This window comes from Dermacentor silvarum, chromosome 2 (genome assembly GCF_013339745.2).
Source record: "Dermacentor silvarum isolate Dsil-2018 chromosome 2, BIME_Dsil_1.4, whole genome shotgun sequence".
NCBI lineage: Eukaryota > Metazoa > Arthropoda > Arachnida > Ixodida > Ixodidae > Dermacentor > Dermacentor silvarum.
In genome coordinates, this window is record NC_051155.1 from 200,642,232 (window position 1) to 200,655,785 (window position 13,554).

The 13,554-nt window shown below is 48.8% G+C and overlaps 1 protein-coding gene across 3 annotated transcripts in view; it reads right to left on the minus strand.

Moving 5' to 3' along the window:
- Positions 1-13,554, minus strand: part of LOC119440655 (A disintegrin and metalloproteinase with thrombospondin motifs 7-like) — a 133,997-nt gene that overhangs the window by 49,615 nt on the left and 70,828 nt on the right. For 2 of the 3 annotated variants that reach the window (XM_049662146.1, XM_037705546.2), the window contains 2 exons: positions 11,709-11,898; positions 10,541-10,737 (listed from right to left, as the gene is read on the minus strand). In XM_049662146.1, the coding sequence (XP_049518103.1) occupies positions 10,541-10,737; positions 11,709-11,898 (387 nt within the window). Of the gene's footprint in view, positions 1-10,540; positions 10,851-11,708; positions 11,899-13,554 lie in introns of those variants that run through there. The other variant, XM_049662147.1, reaches the window with a different exon arrangement.

A 13,554-nucleotide genomic window follows, 5' to 3' on the forward strand; every position in this document is an offset into this window, starting at 1 on the left:
CAAGCGTGTCCCAAAATGACCATAACACTTTCTGTACCCTTCCCTATATACAGTATCACACAAACAAAAATACCACGTACGTTCACGAACCCAAACAGAGGGTCCGCTGCTGCATGCAGCAATAAGTGGACCGCCCCACGAAAGCTTGCGCAAACAATTTCAACTCTGACCCACACTTGACTATAGCGCGCGCAATGACATTCTAGAAAAAGAGGAAGTCGCATAAACGCCGGAAATGGTGGTCCAAATTAAATTGATCCCCCCCCCCCCCCTCATTTCTCCCTCTGCATGTGGTTCCTCGTTATAGCAGGGAAAAAATGGTTCCGAACACCGATGCCTTCTCCCCTGTTATCTACCACGAACGTTTGCGCCAGCAAACTCAATTTGTGCGATAGAAGCAGAGCTTGTATGGGCGCAGGCGCAATGCGACAGCGTGCCAATGCACGTGGCAGTGCCCTAACCAAGTACGCAGAAAACCACGTTACATCTCCCAATTCTGCGCACCGTAAAGGTTTCCCAGAATGACTATACAGAATGCAATGCCCGGATGCGAAGGGAAGAAATGGAGCGTGCCAACGAACAGTCACCGTAATCGCATGCCGAGATCGCGAGAGAACGCGATTTCATAGAACAGCTTGCGAGGCTTATAGGAAATGAGAGGAAGAAAAGTCTCGTGCGATTTGATTTTAAAATCAAAATAGCTATAGCGCTAGCGACGTGCCATGGTAAACATTTTGAAAGCACTTCGCGATAATTCGAGTACATACAGATAATTCAACGGGCACGGTTAGCAGTGCGCGAAAAAGAAAATAGCGAACTGTTAGTAAAATTTCGCTCCGTTACAATGCCGCAGAGGCCTAGAAATTGCTGCCCGGTTATTGCGAACGCTGATAATGATCCATAGAAGATTTTCACGCTGCTTGAACGCAGAAACAGAGAGGGAGAGAGAAAACACACGAATACATTCTATGTACACTGCGCACAATATACGCAAGCACTTTGTTTAATGCCCTTGTGTAAAGGTGTTTAGTAGAATCAATGAAACTTAAACTTTAAATTCAGAATTCAATTTTTTTCTTTTATTTCAAACGATATTGATTACGAATTGCCTTACTTATTTTTTTCATTGAATCCTATATTTTTATCAAATAATTCTCCCCGTTCTATCTCTTTTTGATTCTAACCTGCCCATTTTAAAACTTTGTTTTCTTATTCCTCACATTTCCTATTTCTTATTTCATTTTGAACTATGGAGTTATTGGCCAATCCCCAGAGTACAGGAATGTGCCCCTAAAACCAATGATCTACATCTATGCATCTACATAAATGTCGGACCAGAGCGTGAATTTTAAGCGAGGAGCTTTGAGCTACATAGACGTGAAGAACGAGAAGTGAAGATATTTGATCAGTAAACATCAAAGAAAGCTTCTCTTATAATTGATTCCCTCACATACACGTGGGATCTGCCGATTTCTTTCTTTTTTTTTTTCCGCACCATTTAGCTTAAGCATCTGCCGCAGTTATAGGAGGAAGAACAGAGCTGCCACCGATAAAAACTATACAAACGCATTCGCCGGCCAGATGCTCGGCCGTTAGGAGATCTAACCTCCCAGCCCGAGCGCGTTTCCCCCTATTAGGTGCTTGAGATGCCATATAGGAAATTGCCGCAGTGGAAGCGCCTCTTACGAGCTCGTTTATGACCGTGAGATTCCGGCAGGAAATTGAATGGCGCATGCTGCTTCCCAAGCGTTTCAACTCTGAAATAAACCGAGTGTCGGGCCGGTGAATGTTTTTACCCCTTTTTACCGGTCGGTTACCGCAGGCAGCAGCGGGTTTAGATCCCAAAAGCTCCCGCAGACGAGGCGCCAATTTAATTGCATGCCAGGGCACGGCTCGCACTATGGCTATGGGACAAGCCCAATAAAACTGTTCGTGAATATCGCACACCCTACATATCAAAGAAGCCAAAAGGGGGTGTGCAAATATTCGAAACTTTCGAAAATTGCCCTATTCGATTCGTTACTCGAATCGAATAGTCACTGTTCTGTTGAGTATACTAGTCTATGTATACTAGTGTGTTGTATACTAGTCTATGTACTAGTTTACTTATCAATAAAAATGAATTGAATTGAATTGAAATTGAATTGAGTACTCGAACTGAATACTCACTATTCAGAAATCAGAAGATTTTTTTTTCTTCGAATACGTTGCTCCGTCGACTGTGCACGATTAAACATGAAAGTAAAGCAAAAGTGCGACAACCTTCATCCCATCCATAGCGGACATAGCAGTTGACAGCACGCTGCGTCGCTCAGACAGCCAGGCGTTTCCGGCTAAAGACGATCACTCGCCATCAAATGTTATTTAGACACCCCATTCGGGAATGGGTGTTTTTAGGTACTCATTACAGATGCAGCACTGGTGCCCTCTTATCGGATTAAATACGAATGCGTTTCACCTCAATTTACTTCATATAATAGTGACACCATCGGCCACATGACCATTTAAACTAGGAAAAAAGAGCTTGTGGAATTTTTTTTTCTTCTCTGCCTTCGCCGAAGAGTTCTGGGAAGAGTTCAGAGTTGAAAAAATACACGGATATTATAACTAGCCAACATGGCTGCCTTTCAAAACTTTATATGATAATGCATGACCGCGTATGTACAGGATCCTCAGTTTGCGAACGAACTGCTTAGTTAATTGTTCCTAATGTTCCCTCTGCGCTTTTTATAAAGCAGGGTTTGTAATATGACAGAAGCTTGCTAATGATGTGAATACATACAAGGACGTGAAAATTACGCAGATGATAGCAATGACGCGCTCTTAATAACCTTGCTAAAACGCGGCAAGCACTAATGTTAATGAAAGAAAGAGCGTTTGCCACCATCCTTTTTGTGTGGTGTTTAGTAACGCCATACAGACTCCGTAGAATATTAAGGCGGCCAAGTATTGACTGCAGAGGGGAGGCGAGGCGAGGTACAGGACCGACGCCGCGCGCGAGGCACTAACCAAGGAACAATAGCGCCAATTAGACAAGACGTAGAGAGAGAGAACACTTGCCCAGTCCAGGACCCCAGCCCGGACAAAAGTGGACTTCGCAGAGGTTAATTAGACGAGCTGCAGTCGGGTACTGTCTCCGAACAGCGCGGCGCATTAATTCGGAAACACCTTTCGCTCGCAGCTTATTCAGTTAGCAATGCGGCCGTTAGGGGACGCGGCCGCCGACCCACGACTCTGCCTCGCCATAGTTGCACGCAGCGCTTTCACAGTTCTTGCGTGCTCCGTCGCGTTACTGCGCAGACCCCTTTCTCGACTCTCGTACCTTTCAATACCTTATCTGCTTCACCAAGTGCAGGGTAGTCAGCTGAACCTTACTCTGGGTAGCATACTCGCCTTTCTCACTTCTCTTCGGATTCTGAGACTCAGAACAGTGCTAAAGACTCTGCGCAAGACATTTGGGTCGGCCGCCGGGACGCAAGAAGGGAGGGGTTGGGATTAGGTAGCTGTGATTCCTGAACAGGCAGCTAATTAACTAACAGCCAAGTGACCTCATTTCCACTTCGCTCTACAATTTTTTAATAAAGAAAAAAAAAAGCACCAGCCGCTAGGCGCTTCCGACGCCTCTGACAGCAGGTAATAAATTCAGTCAACTTGTATATCACTGCAAAACACGCGTAATGGCGCCGGTGTTGTGAGACGAAGCAGGCGCAAGCCTGTTGCTTCCAACCTCGCCATTTCCTAAACCCTCGGTGAAAGCAGTTTACCTATATACCTAGAATGGTTCCACCAGTGCTCGGCCATTTGATGGAACATATGTAGAGCTTCCACTTAACGGAAATGAAAGCCCCTGTTACTGCGGGAGCTCTCGAGACGCAGGTGCAACAATCATGGGAGTGATTTGTACAGCGTGCGCCCACAGCACCCAATCTAAGTTCATGTAACGATCCCTGCAGTCATTTAAGTTCGAACTTCGCTTTCTGCTACCTGAAACATAGTACTCATCAATCTGATGCCCTCTGGCACTCATGTTTTTCAGCACAGAAGCGAGGAGAATTAAGGGCGTTAAACGGAAGCCTGGCGTTTAACGTACACGTATCTCTTTCGTATATAGCGCAGTAGTACGCACTATAGCACAGCTGCCTCCAAGCGTCGTTCTTTCTTTTTTATGTAACCTTATTGAATGAGGCTAATTTGCCGTCGCATATTGGTTATATGAGAATAATTTGTATTTCATTTATCCTCAGGATCCTGTCATTCGGCTGTTTTCAGACTTCGAGTGGGATCACTCGTTCATTATGCCAAAATAAAATTAACCGTAACGCCCGTTATACTGGTTATGAGCTTTATCCAGCGTAATTGGCGACACGTGCGTACCAAACAATCGTTATTCGGCGGCTGTCTAGTATGCCTGCTCCACGACAGACTGAATTAATCCTTAATGCTAAGCGTCTTGAAGCTGTAAAAGAAAGATGCAGTGCATGTAGACAACTGCAGACACAAATCTAACGACGGTGATTACACGCTCCCAGCCAAGGCAATTAAAATCCTCGTGTTTCACAACATATACGAGTACAAGCCGCAGGCTTGCGAAAACATGAACCGCTGCGACGCGCAGCGTCGGAAAGCTCCTATAAATAGGTAAAGCAGGAACGCCAGGCAAGAAGGGCAGACAAATACACTGATTCTTCGCTTCTTGGCTCAAAGCGGCTGTTTTGTGACTTTCATCGCAGAAAAAATTTTGAAACTTTGCTATCATGTATATAATCTTGTCCTTCTCGTAAACTCCCGGTATACTCACGGCAGTTGAATTTGTCGTAATCGCCGCAATGATGCTAGCGAGCTCGTGTGCGCAACCCACGGGCTTGCTCCGTTGAGGACGGCAGTCTGTCTCATGCCAACGCCGAAATTACGAGCAGCTCCGCTGCGTATTGTCACGTTACGTTTTGCCAGCTGGTCCGCACCAACTGCGGAAGACTAACAGCTGCGCTAGGTTACTATGCGGAACTTTTTTTCTTATGTATATACAATAATACAGCAGTTGCTGGGCAACGTGGAATCAAGCGCAAGTGCGGAGCGAAAGTCGACAAAACTTTTGAGCCGCGGTTCTGCGTGAAGGCAGGTATGGCGCGGAAGAAGCGACGAGAAGGCTTTCACTTCGCTGCACGCAACAATTGCGGTGAATCTGACGTGCGCCGCGCAGCCCTATAGCTAGCCACCTGAGACGCAGGGATTGCCGAAGTTCCAGAACGTTCCGTGCTTTGTCTTCCTCCGACAGGGGGCAGAGGCGCGACGGCGAAGCATGGCGAGCACGCTGAGAGAGTTTCCCTGCAGCTTTTAGCGTTATTGCGCCGCCAATAATCTCCCTCGAGGAATAAAATCCGGTAAAAACATTTTTTTTGTCCCCAAGGAGGTTAGCGATCAACTCTGACTCCCCCGGGGTTCCCGTGATTGGGGCCCGGACGGGTAGAGAAAAATCGCCACGTGACTATAGCAACGCTTAAAGCTTTTATTGCCTTCACGTTCTCGAGGAACAGTGCATGCCGAGGAATAAGAAATGGGAAGCAACAAAAAAAGCTTAATTTGCTCATCCTCCTTCTTTCCCGGGAGAAATGACGCCCAGCAAATGCGTCACCGCGAAAGGCATCGTGGCGCTCGGTGAGTTTCGTCTATTATAACTCGGGTGCAGCCGCCTCGGCTAGCAATCTCATAACGCAGAGCTGTGATCGAGGGGTTTCCTGCGTCCTCTGTTAGACGGGACGCCGAGAGCGATCCGGCGGGGAACGTATGTCACAGCCCAGACTGCAGCCTAGAGGGAAACGCCATCAAGCTGACACTTGGTAAGGAAAAGAAATGCCCACGGTGAAAGATGGTCGGCCCTAGTGTGTGTCCCAGAGCACGAACATTCGTGCAGGAGCGTGTAGACGTCAGTTATACCGCCCCGACGGGATTACACAAAAGCAGTCTGCTTCAGATTATCTCACCCAGATAAGAACTACGACATGCCCCGTTGAGTAGATCAATAACTTTCTTTTATGGGCCGACGACGGCTCGTGTGATGACTGTGGTAGCGAGGAGACTCTTCAGCACCTTCTCTGTGACTGTCCTCGCTACAATTTACAGAGACGATCGTTCGTACACGCGATAGCGCATTTTGACCTAAGACCTCTAACAGAGGAACTTATTTTAGAATGCCGACATCACAAGCCATCGCAGCGGAGGGCGACGAGGGCACTGTTGCAGTTTTTAAGAGCAACAGACTTGGACAAGCGGCTGTAGCCTGGACAGATGTTTATAGTGCTGCAAGTGGCTACTGTGCTGTGCCACCTGTGACCGATTGTGATTGTCGTCTGTGCTTCTTCCTTTCTTTATCTCTACTTTGCTGTCACTTTACCTCCCCCTCCCCTCTCTCCCCAGCGTAGGGTAGCAAACCGGATCTTCCCATCTGGTTAACCTCCCTGCCTTTCCCCTTTCTTCTGTCTCTCTCTCTCTTTTCTTGTATGGAACTACTCGCCCACGCGCCTAGATAAAAATAAGGGGGGGGGGGGGGGGGGGGGACAACGCCCACCAAGTGTCGACGCTAAAAAGGACAAGGTCGACGTACGTGGTTGTTCGAATTATTCGATGATTAAACGTTCATTATATGTTTCTATTTCTGTCTCTTTTTCATGCTTATCATTAACTTAATTCGCATCTTAATTACTCGTACCGTTTTGCACGAGCAATTACGGTAATGTCCATCGGGTCTCCTTGTCCGTCCTGCAACGTATAGGAGACGCTCGTTGCATTCTTCGGAAGCCTCGGAAGCCACGCATCTAAGTTGGGCGACACTATCCCAATAGCGCCTCTATTCGACGTCGTGCGGCTCCTGGCGGGCAGGATACGAACCACGCATTTGGGCGAGACGGGCCTCGCGAGCTTCGGCTGGCGCGTGCTCAACGCGCCATCGGCACTCTCACTGGGCCGTCAAACACGCGCAACCTCGGCGCCCTTGCGTTTCATCTCTTCAGCGTCGACAGCTTTCTTTCAACGCGGTAGGCATGTCGCAATTACGAAACTCTCACCTAGGCACTTTTCGCCGGCGTAGCGGAAACTGCGCCACGGGTGGCTCGCGTCCGCGCTACGCTGGAGTATAACTAGCCCTTCATACACTCTGAGATACCGCGCCGTGCTAGAGCTTCGTCAAGGCCGGCCACCGAGTGAGATCAATGGGGCCGGCGCACCGCTTTCGCCTCCGCGCGCGCTTAAAGATGACGGCGCGCATGCGCACTCAGGCGCGCTTCTCCGACATAGGTCTCATCCCTCCCGACGGAAATTGTAGGGTGCCTCGATGCGCCCACCCTCCCTCCCACCGCAGCGAGGCACTGTATCGTGATGATGATTATCATAATTGTTATTGGCCTTCCCTTTGAAATGTGGCGAGGACAAATAGTCGCCTAGCCTGCTCGATTTAATCAGGTTTCACTACATCTATCCCGCTCTAGCCTTTAGCTTATCTGATCTCTATCTTAACTTTTGTATTTAAAACTTCCATTCATATACACTACCATTACCTACTCTTGTAATGAATCCGGTTCTATCAATCGATTCTATCTTTTTCTTCCGCCAATACTCTCTCTAATCGTCTCTTACTTATCTCGGCTGCTCACCCCTTAATCATTCCTTCTTCTTTGAGTGCCCACGCTTTTGGAAGGCAGACGGAGTCCCTAAGGGTATCGCTGGTTCAATATCGTGGCATTCCGTTACGATATGCCGAGTCGTTTCCGGGCTTTCTTTTGCAGCCCACACATGCCCCCATCCTGTGGCGAATATTTTCTCCGCTAATTTTTATCCTCAGGTAGCCACCTCGGGCCTCAAATAGCAAGTTAGTTTAAGTCGACTGGCCTCAGTGACCGATTGTGAAGTGTTGGACAACCACGCGTGTTCATACTGCGAGTACTTTCTTCCCTCTCTCTCCTTTCTTTTCATCCCTTTAAAGCCCTTCCCCCGTGTAGGGTAGCAAACCAGACGTGCGTCTGGTTAACCTCCCTGCCTTTCCTTTCTTCTTTTTCCTCCTCCTCCTATAGCGTTATCATACAGATTTTTTCGCGCCTGATTTCTTTCCTGGCGTTTTTGTAGATATTCATGGTTTATTTTTGTTTCCATTTCCTTTGCATACAATTTACCGTCTCTGTTTCTCTCGCTTTCTTTTTCATGTCTCCTGGTTGTCTATTTACACTTTCAATTGCCCTGTACTTGGTTGACAGCTTTCTTCACCTTTTCCTCCATTCCGTGTCCACGCGTTTGAAGTACGGATATTTGTTAACCGGCCATTTTTTTTTCATCTATGTTCCTTAGTTTTTCTTCAAAATTGTTTTGCTCTGCACTTCTCTGACTTCAAACGAGGACCAACTCATGTCATCCTGCACAGCCTCATTTGTGGTTTTGCCGTGGGCACCCAAAGCCAGTCGGCCGACCGCCCTCGGGTTAATCTCCAACCCTGCCAAGATTTCTGATTTATTGCACAGAATTGCACTTGGCGAACGTTAGCGCTGGCACCATTACACTTTTCTAAATTCCTTGAGCCACCTAATATTTATTGCAGCCCTAAAGTGGCGCAATGTTTCATTACTGCTGCATTCCGCTTCTCTTTAATTTTTAGATGATCTTGGTGGACGCTTGAGTAGGTCTTTCCTTCGTTTATGTATATACCCAGGTATTTATATTGCTTGGCAATGAGTATGAGTAACTGTTGCATTGATACCACGTCATTACTCGTCTTTTCATTAGGGACCATAATTCCCCATTTCTCTGTGCTAAACTTAAGGCCTATTTCCCCGCTGCATTGGTATTTATTATCGCAAGACTGTAAATTGCTTGCATTGTCTGCTAGTAGCAATATGTCGTCCGCATACATCAGCCCAGGAACTTTCTGTTGCACGTTTTGGCCATTACGGATGTAAGATAGATCAAAACCTAATTCACTGCTTTCCAGTCGTCTTTCTATCTTCTTAACATAAAGCGAACCCGGGCACGCCATGCCATCTGGCCGAGGACGGATCAGTTAAGTAAGGTTGCACTATGCGGCGGCACGGCAGAGGTCGACAGCTACACAGAGACTCGCATCCCAACACGTTTACGGCTTACAGTGTCTGACTATTGCTACACATTCTCGGCATGACGAGGTATCATTTAATACCATTGTCAAGTCCATACGACATCTACAAGTCACCTAACCGACCTTATCTTTCTAGAAGTGGTTACAAGATTTTCAGATCACAGATACGCTAAATCCGTCTCAAGTCGGCTAAGACCTTGTCTTCATACAAATGCAGCACCGCCAGTACGTGCTGCCGCGTGACGAACGGGATTAAACATATCAAAAGTAACACATGGTCTTCGAAGGACGGCGTGGAACATTAAAAGCTCAACGCGGGGTAATTTTTGAGTACATGCCCTTCAACGATATGTATACGCCCGCTGTCTAATATCGAGTGGATGAGGATATGTTCCTCGGCGCAACACCATAGCCACCGAGCCACCACGACGTATGAAGAGTACACGAAGGTCTGAAGTAGTCTCCTCGAAGGTCAATTTTCGCAACGTTGTTGTGTGTCGTAACATCCAGACAGGTGTGCTACTAGATATCTTGACGGGAGGGAATTCGTTGACATCACAGTTTTACTGCTGCGCTTCCGGTCAATCAACTCGACAACTGTGACATGTGAAAATGTCGCCGAACGGCAAGTCTGCCCAAAGCTGGTCTTCACTGGCCGCGGTAGCTCAGTGGCCATGGCGTCACGGTGCTGAGCAAAAGGTCGCGGGTTCGAACCCGGCCGCGGTGGCCGCGTTACAGTGAAATCGATCGAACATTTCCCGGAAATCCAGCGAGCCACGTGTTTATAGCTCTCCGGGTGCTTTCGTTGGCACCGCTTTCCCGAAGTTTTCACGGCGGAAAGCAAACGCGACCGTCGCGCGAAAGGCCGTGGGAGTATGAGAGGGAGGGAGGCGGGGCGACGCTGTGCTCTGGTACCAAAGGCGTATCTTGCAACCGGGTGCCACTCAATCTCCCACGCGAAAGCAAGAAAGCGGGAAGGCAGCGCGGGAAGGAGGGGGGGGGGGGAAGGGGGGCAGCTTCTCCTCTGCAAAACTCCTCTGCACTTTGCCCGGTGGTGGCCGTCGCCCGCACCGTCTCTCATCTCCACACGGCTCTGACCTTTGTATGCGCTGTGCATTCACCGCTCAGTTTCCGTTGAAGCGTTAGACCGCGCGAGCCTTCGCCCGCTGCGGCAGCTGCGCTTGCTGCCAGCGTTTTGACAGTCGTTGTCTGCGGTCATTCAGTGTGATCTATTCATGTTTGCTTGTGCACACTGACACCACGATTGTTAATTCAGTTAGTAAGCGAATGTGTCCAAGTTTATGCAGCCGATAAAACCACTATCCCTACTCACTGACGCCGGCCGGCGCGCATAAGACCGCTGGCGCGTGACATACGCGCGCATGTGGTTACCGGCCTCCGACTGCCGACACCCCGCTCGCTCGAACGACCCCTCGTGGTCCTCACCATGTTGAGCACGGTGAGCAGGTACGTCTGGAGGTCCTCGTTGGAGTAGTACTCCACCATGGTGCGGTCGGCCACCAGCAGCGTCTCCACGTTACGCTCCAGGCTCACCGAGCGACGACGGCGGCGCCGACGCTGGTGCTCCCGGGGCCCAGCACGGGACCCTCCGTGGTGGTGGTGGTGGGCGGGGGACGCAGCTCCTGCGCGACACGACCACGGGACCGCATGCAGAAGAGCTCGGGCTGCCGTTCTCTTTCCCCGAGCAGCGGATGCACAAAAGCATGCTTGGGCACCGGGACAGTACATACCAGCCCTTGAGGAGGAAGAGGAGAAGACGGAAGAAAGAAGAAAAAAAAAATAGGGCACTCGTTACTCTGAGCTCGATTGTCCGAATCGCTATAGAGCCGAAGCTCAAGGACAGTTTACGCGAGGTTTGAGCAGGGAAAAAAATTCACTCAATCCTTTATCGAGGATAGACGCGCCAGTTGGAGCGATGTACATATATAGTGGTACAGGGAAATCTACTCGCGGAATACGACGAACGAGCCGCTTTAGTTGTAGAATAAGCGCGACCACGCAGAGATGCGATCATTGGCGACACGTGGGTTTTCTAATGGGTGTTCGGCGGTAAGCTGATGAAACAGCTGCTTCTGTTGACGTCGCAGTGACATTCATGTTGGATGAAGGAACAAACACGGCCCTAAGTAAATGGGTCTGTGAGTGTCGAAGTGTACCAAAAATTCCAATTTTGAGGAAAAATGTTTCGCCGTTACATACGTCACGACAACTTCCAGACTCCCGATGTCAAGAACAGTATCGGCAAGTTGATAACTCCATTTTGGAAACAACCCATTTTATACAGCTACATAAAGTGAGAACCAGTGCCAAATGCCGTAACGAAACCCGGGACAGAAACCCGAATAAATGCCACCCCTCAGTATGCTCTCTTAAAATCCCAGTTAGAATGACAGAGGTGCGCTCAGCGGCAGATCGCAAGTTTTCATTTCTTAGAGCATTCACAGTCTACCCATAGCTGTCCGGCGAACGTCGCCACTAATCTGTTTCTCACGAATGCCCTTTGACCTAACGCAAGCGCATATGACATACGCAATTCAGGTTTCGTGTCTCTCTGTATGCCCTTCCGTCTCTCTGCTCGACACCTGCCACTCACCTTTGGTAGCGCAGAACGACGAGGCCTCCTGTCGGTCGACATCCTGAGCGCGCGAGAGCCACTCTTCGGGAAAATCACCGCCCGAGGTGGCGGATCGTTTGTAGACCAGATGAGGCTGAGGGTCGTGACCCCGCGGCGGTTCTAGCGGCTCCACGAGGTAGTCATCGCGCTCAGTGCGCACGAAGCCGGCCTGTCAACAAAGAGGATAAGCACAGTCAGGAGAGGAAGACAGGATCAAGGATTTGGGGAGCGGAAGAGACACATTGGGAAGATAGTTAAGCAGAACAACTGAAATATCATTTGGTCGACTACCCTACACTAAGCAAGAGAGAGGCGCGGTACGAAAACAAGATCGAGATGCAGACGTGCCATGCACTCCGTTTCAACGTAGCGTTGCACACGAGTGGAGGATACGAAGCCTGATCCGCCAATCGAGGCTGTGTTCGAAACTGATCACACGCCGCTTTCACCGTGGAGGGTCATGCGGCACAGGAACTCGTGCATTCGCTCGACTGCGCTCCTGGGTGGACGTCGCCAGACGTAGCATTCACTGATGTGTCAAATTATTATGAAACAGTGTAGGCACGGACGTCGTGTACAAGTTGCGACATCGCACAATGAAAGACGCGTGCATAGGCCAGCAAGCACAGAAAACGCAGCAGTGTATTTTTAACACCTCGTGCACTGACGACGTCGGTACTTTTTTTATCTTTCTATCCGTCTTTTGTTTAGCATCTCTTTATCAGTCTAAGCGCTTTAATTCAAAGAAATTTAACCCTACTGATACATAAAAAAGAAAAAACTCAGGTTTGGACCTTTCCACGCCTCCTTTCCGAAATGCAGTTGACAACGTGTAAAAGGCCTTCATATGCTCTTTACCTCCCGCTCTAAAGGCCGCCAGTTACGCACACGACGGATCAGTCGTACAAAATGATGATGACAGATTGGCAATGTTGTGGCCGTTTCTTTGTCGCTCATCGACAAGGGCGGGCACTCAGTGCATCCTGTGCTTCCTGCGGTGTAATAGAAACACCTAACAAACTTCACAAGCCCCTTAACATATCTAGACACTTAATACTGGACTGTCCCTCCGACAGCACGCAGCGGACTGCACTTTACAGAGACTACGATTCACTATATATACCCGCCGTGGTTTCTCAGTGACTATGGTGTTGCGCTGCTGAGCACGAGGTCGCGGGACCGAATCCCGGCCACGGCGGCCGCATTTCGACGGGGGTGAAATGCGAAAACACCCGGGTACTTAAATTTAGGTGCACGTTAAACAACCCCAGGTGGTCCAAATTATTCCGGAGTCCCCTACTGCGGCTTGCCTTATAATGAGGTCGCGGTTTTGTCACGTAAAACCCCATAATTTATTTTTTAACTACAATTCACTGGGCTTACACCATGCGCTACAATGGACATTGTGATTGTTTGTATGTAAACATAACATTAATAATAATAAAATAATAATCGCGGATGTAAATCATTAAGCACGCTTCGCTTTCCTATGTGTTAACGTATGCACCAACTTTCAGTTGCCATGTGACGTGATTTGTTACAAAGTCAGCGGTAACTGCACTATTCTGACCGGGTCTGTTTATTTGCTGCGGTTTCGTCTTGGTGCACAAATTCGCTACCTCCTCGACAAAAGTTTATTCTGCTGCTGTTAGTATTTCTGTGTGTTTTTCGTATGCGCAAGGCTGTACGTGTGTCTTCAGCGACCACGCAAGCCCGTCGTATAGTCTGCGGTTTCCGTCGTCGGCGCATCACGAAGGCGGTGGCTTTGTCGCACGCAGACTCCGAGTACGGCGAAGCCCGCTTGTCAGGCGGAAAGAAGCCGAAG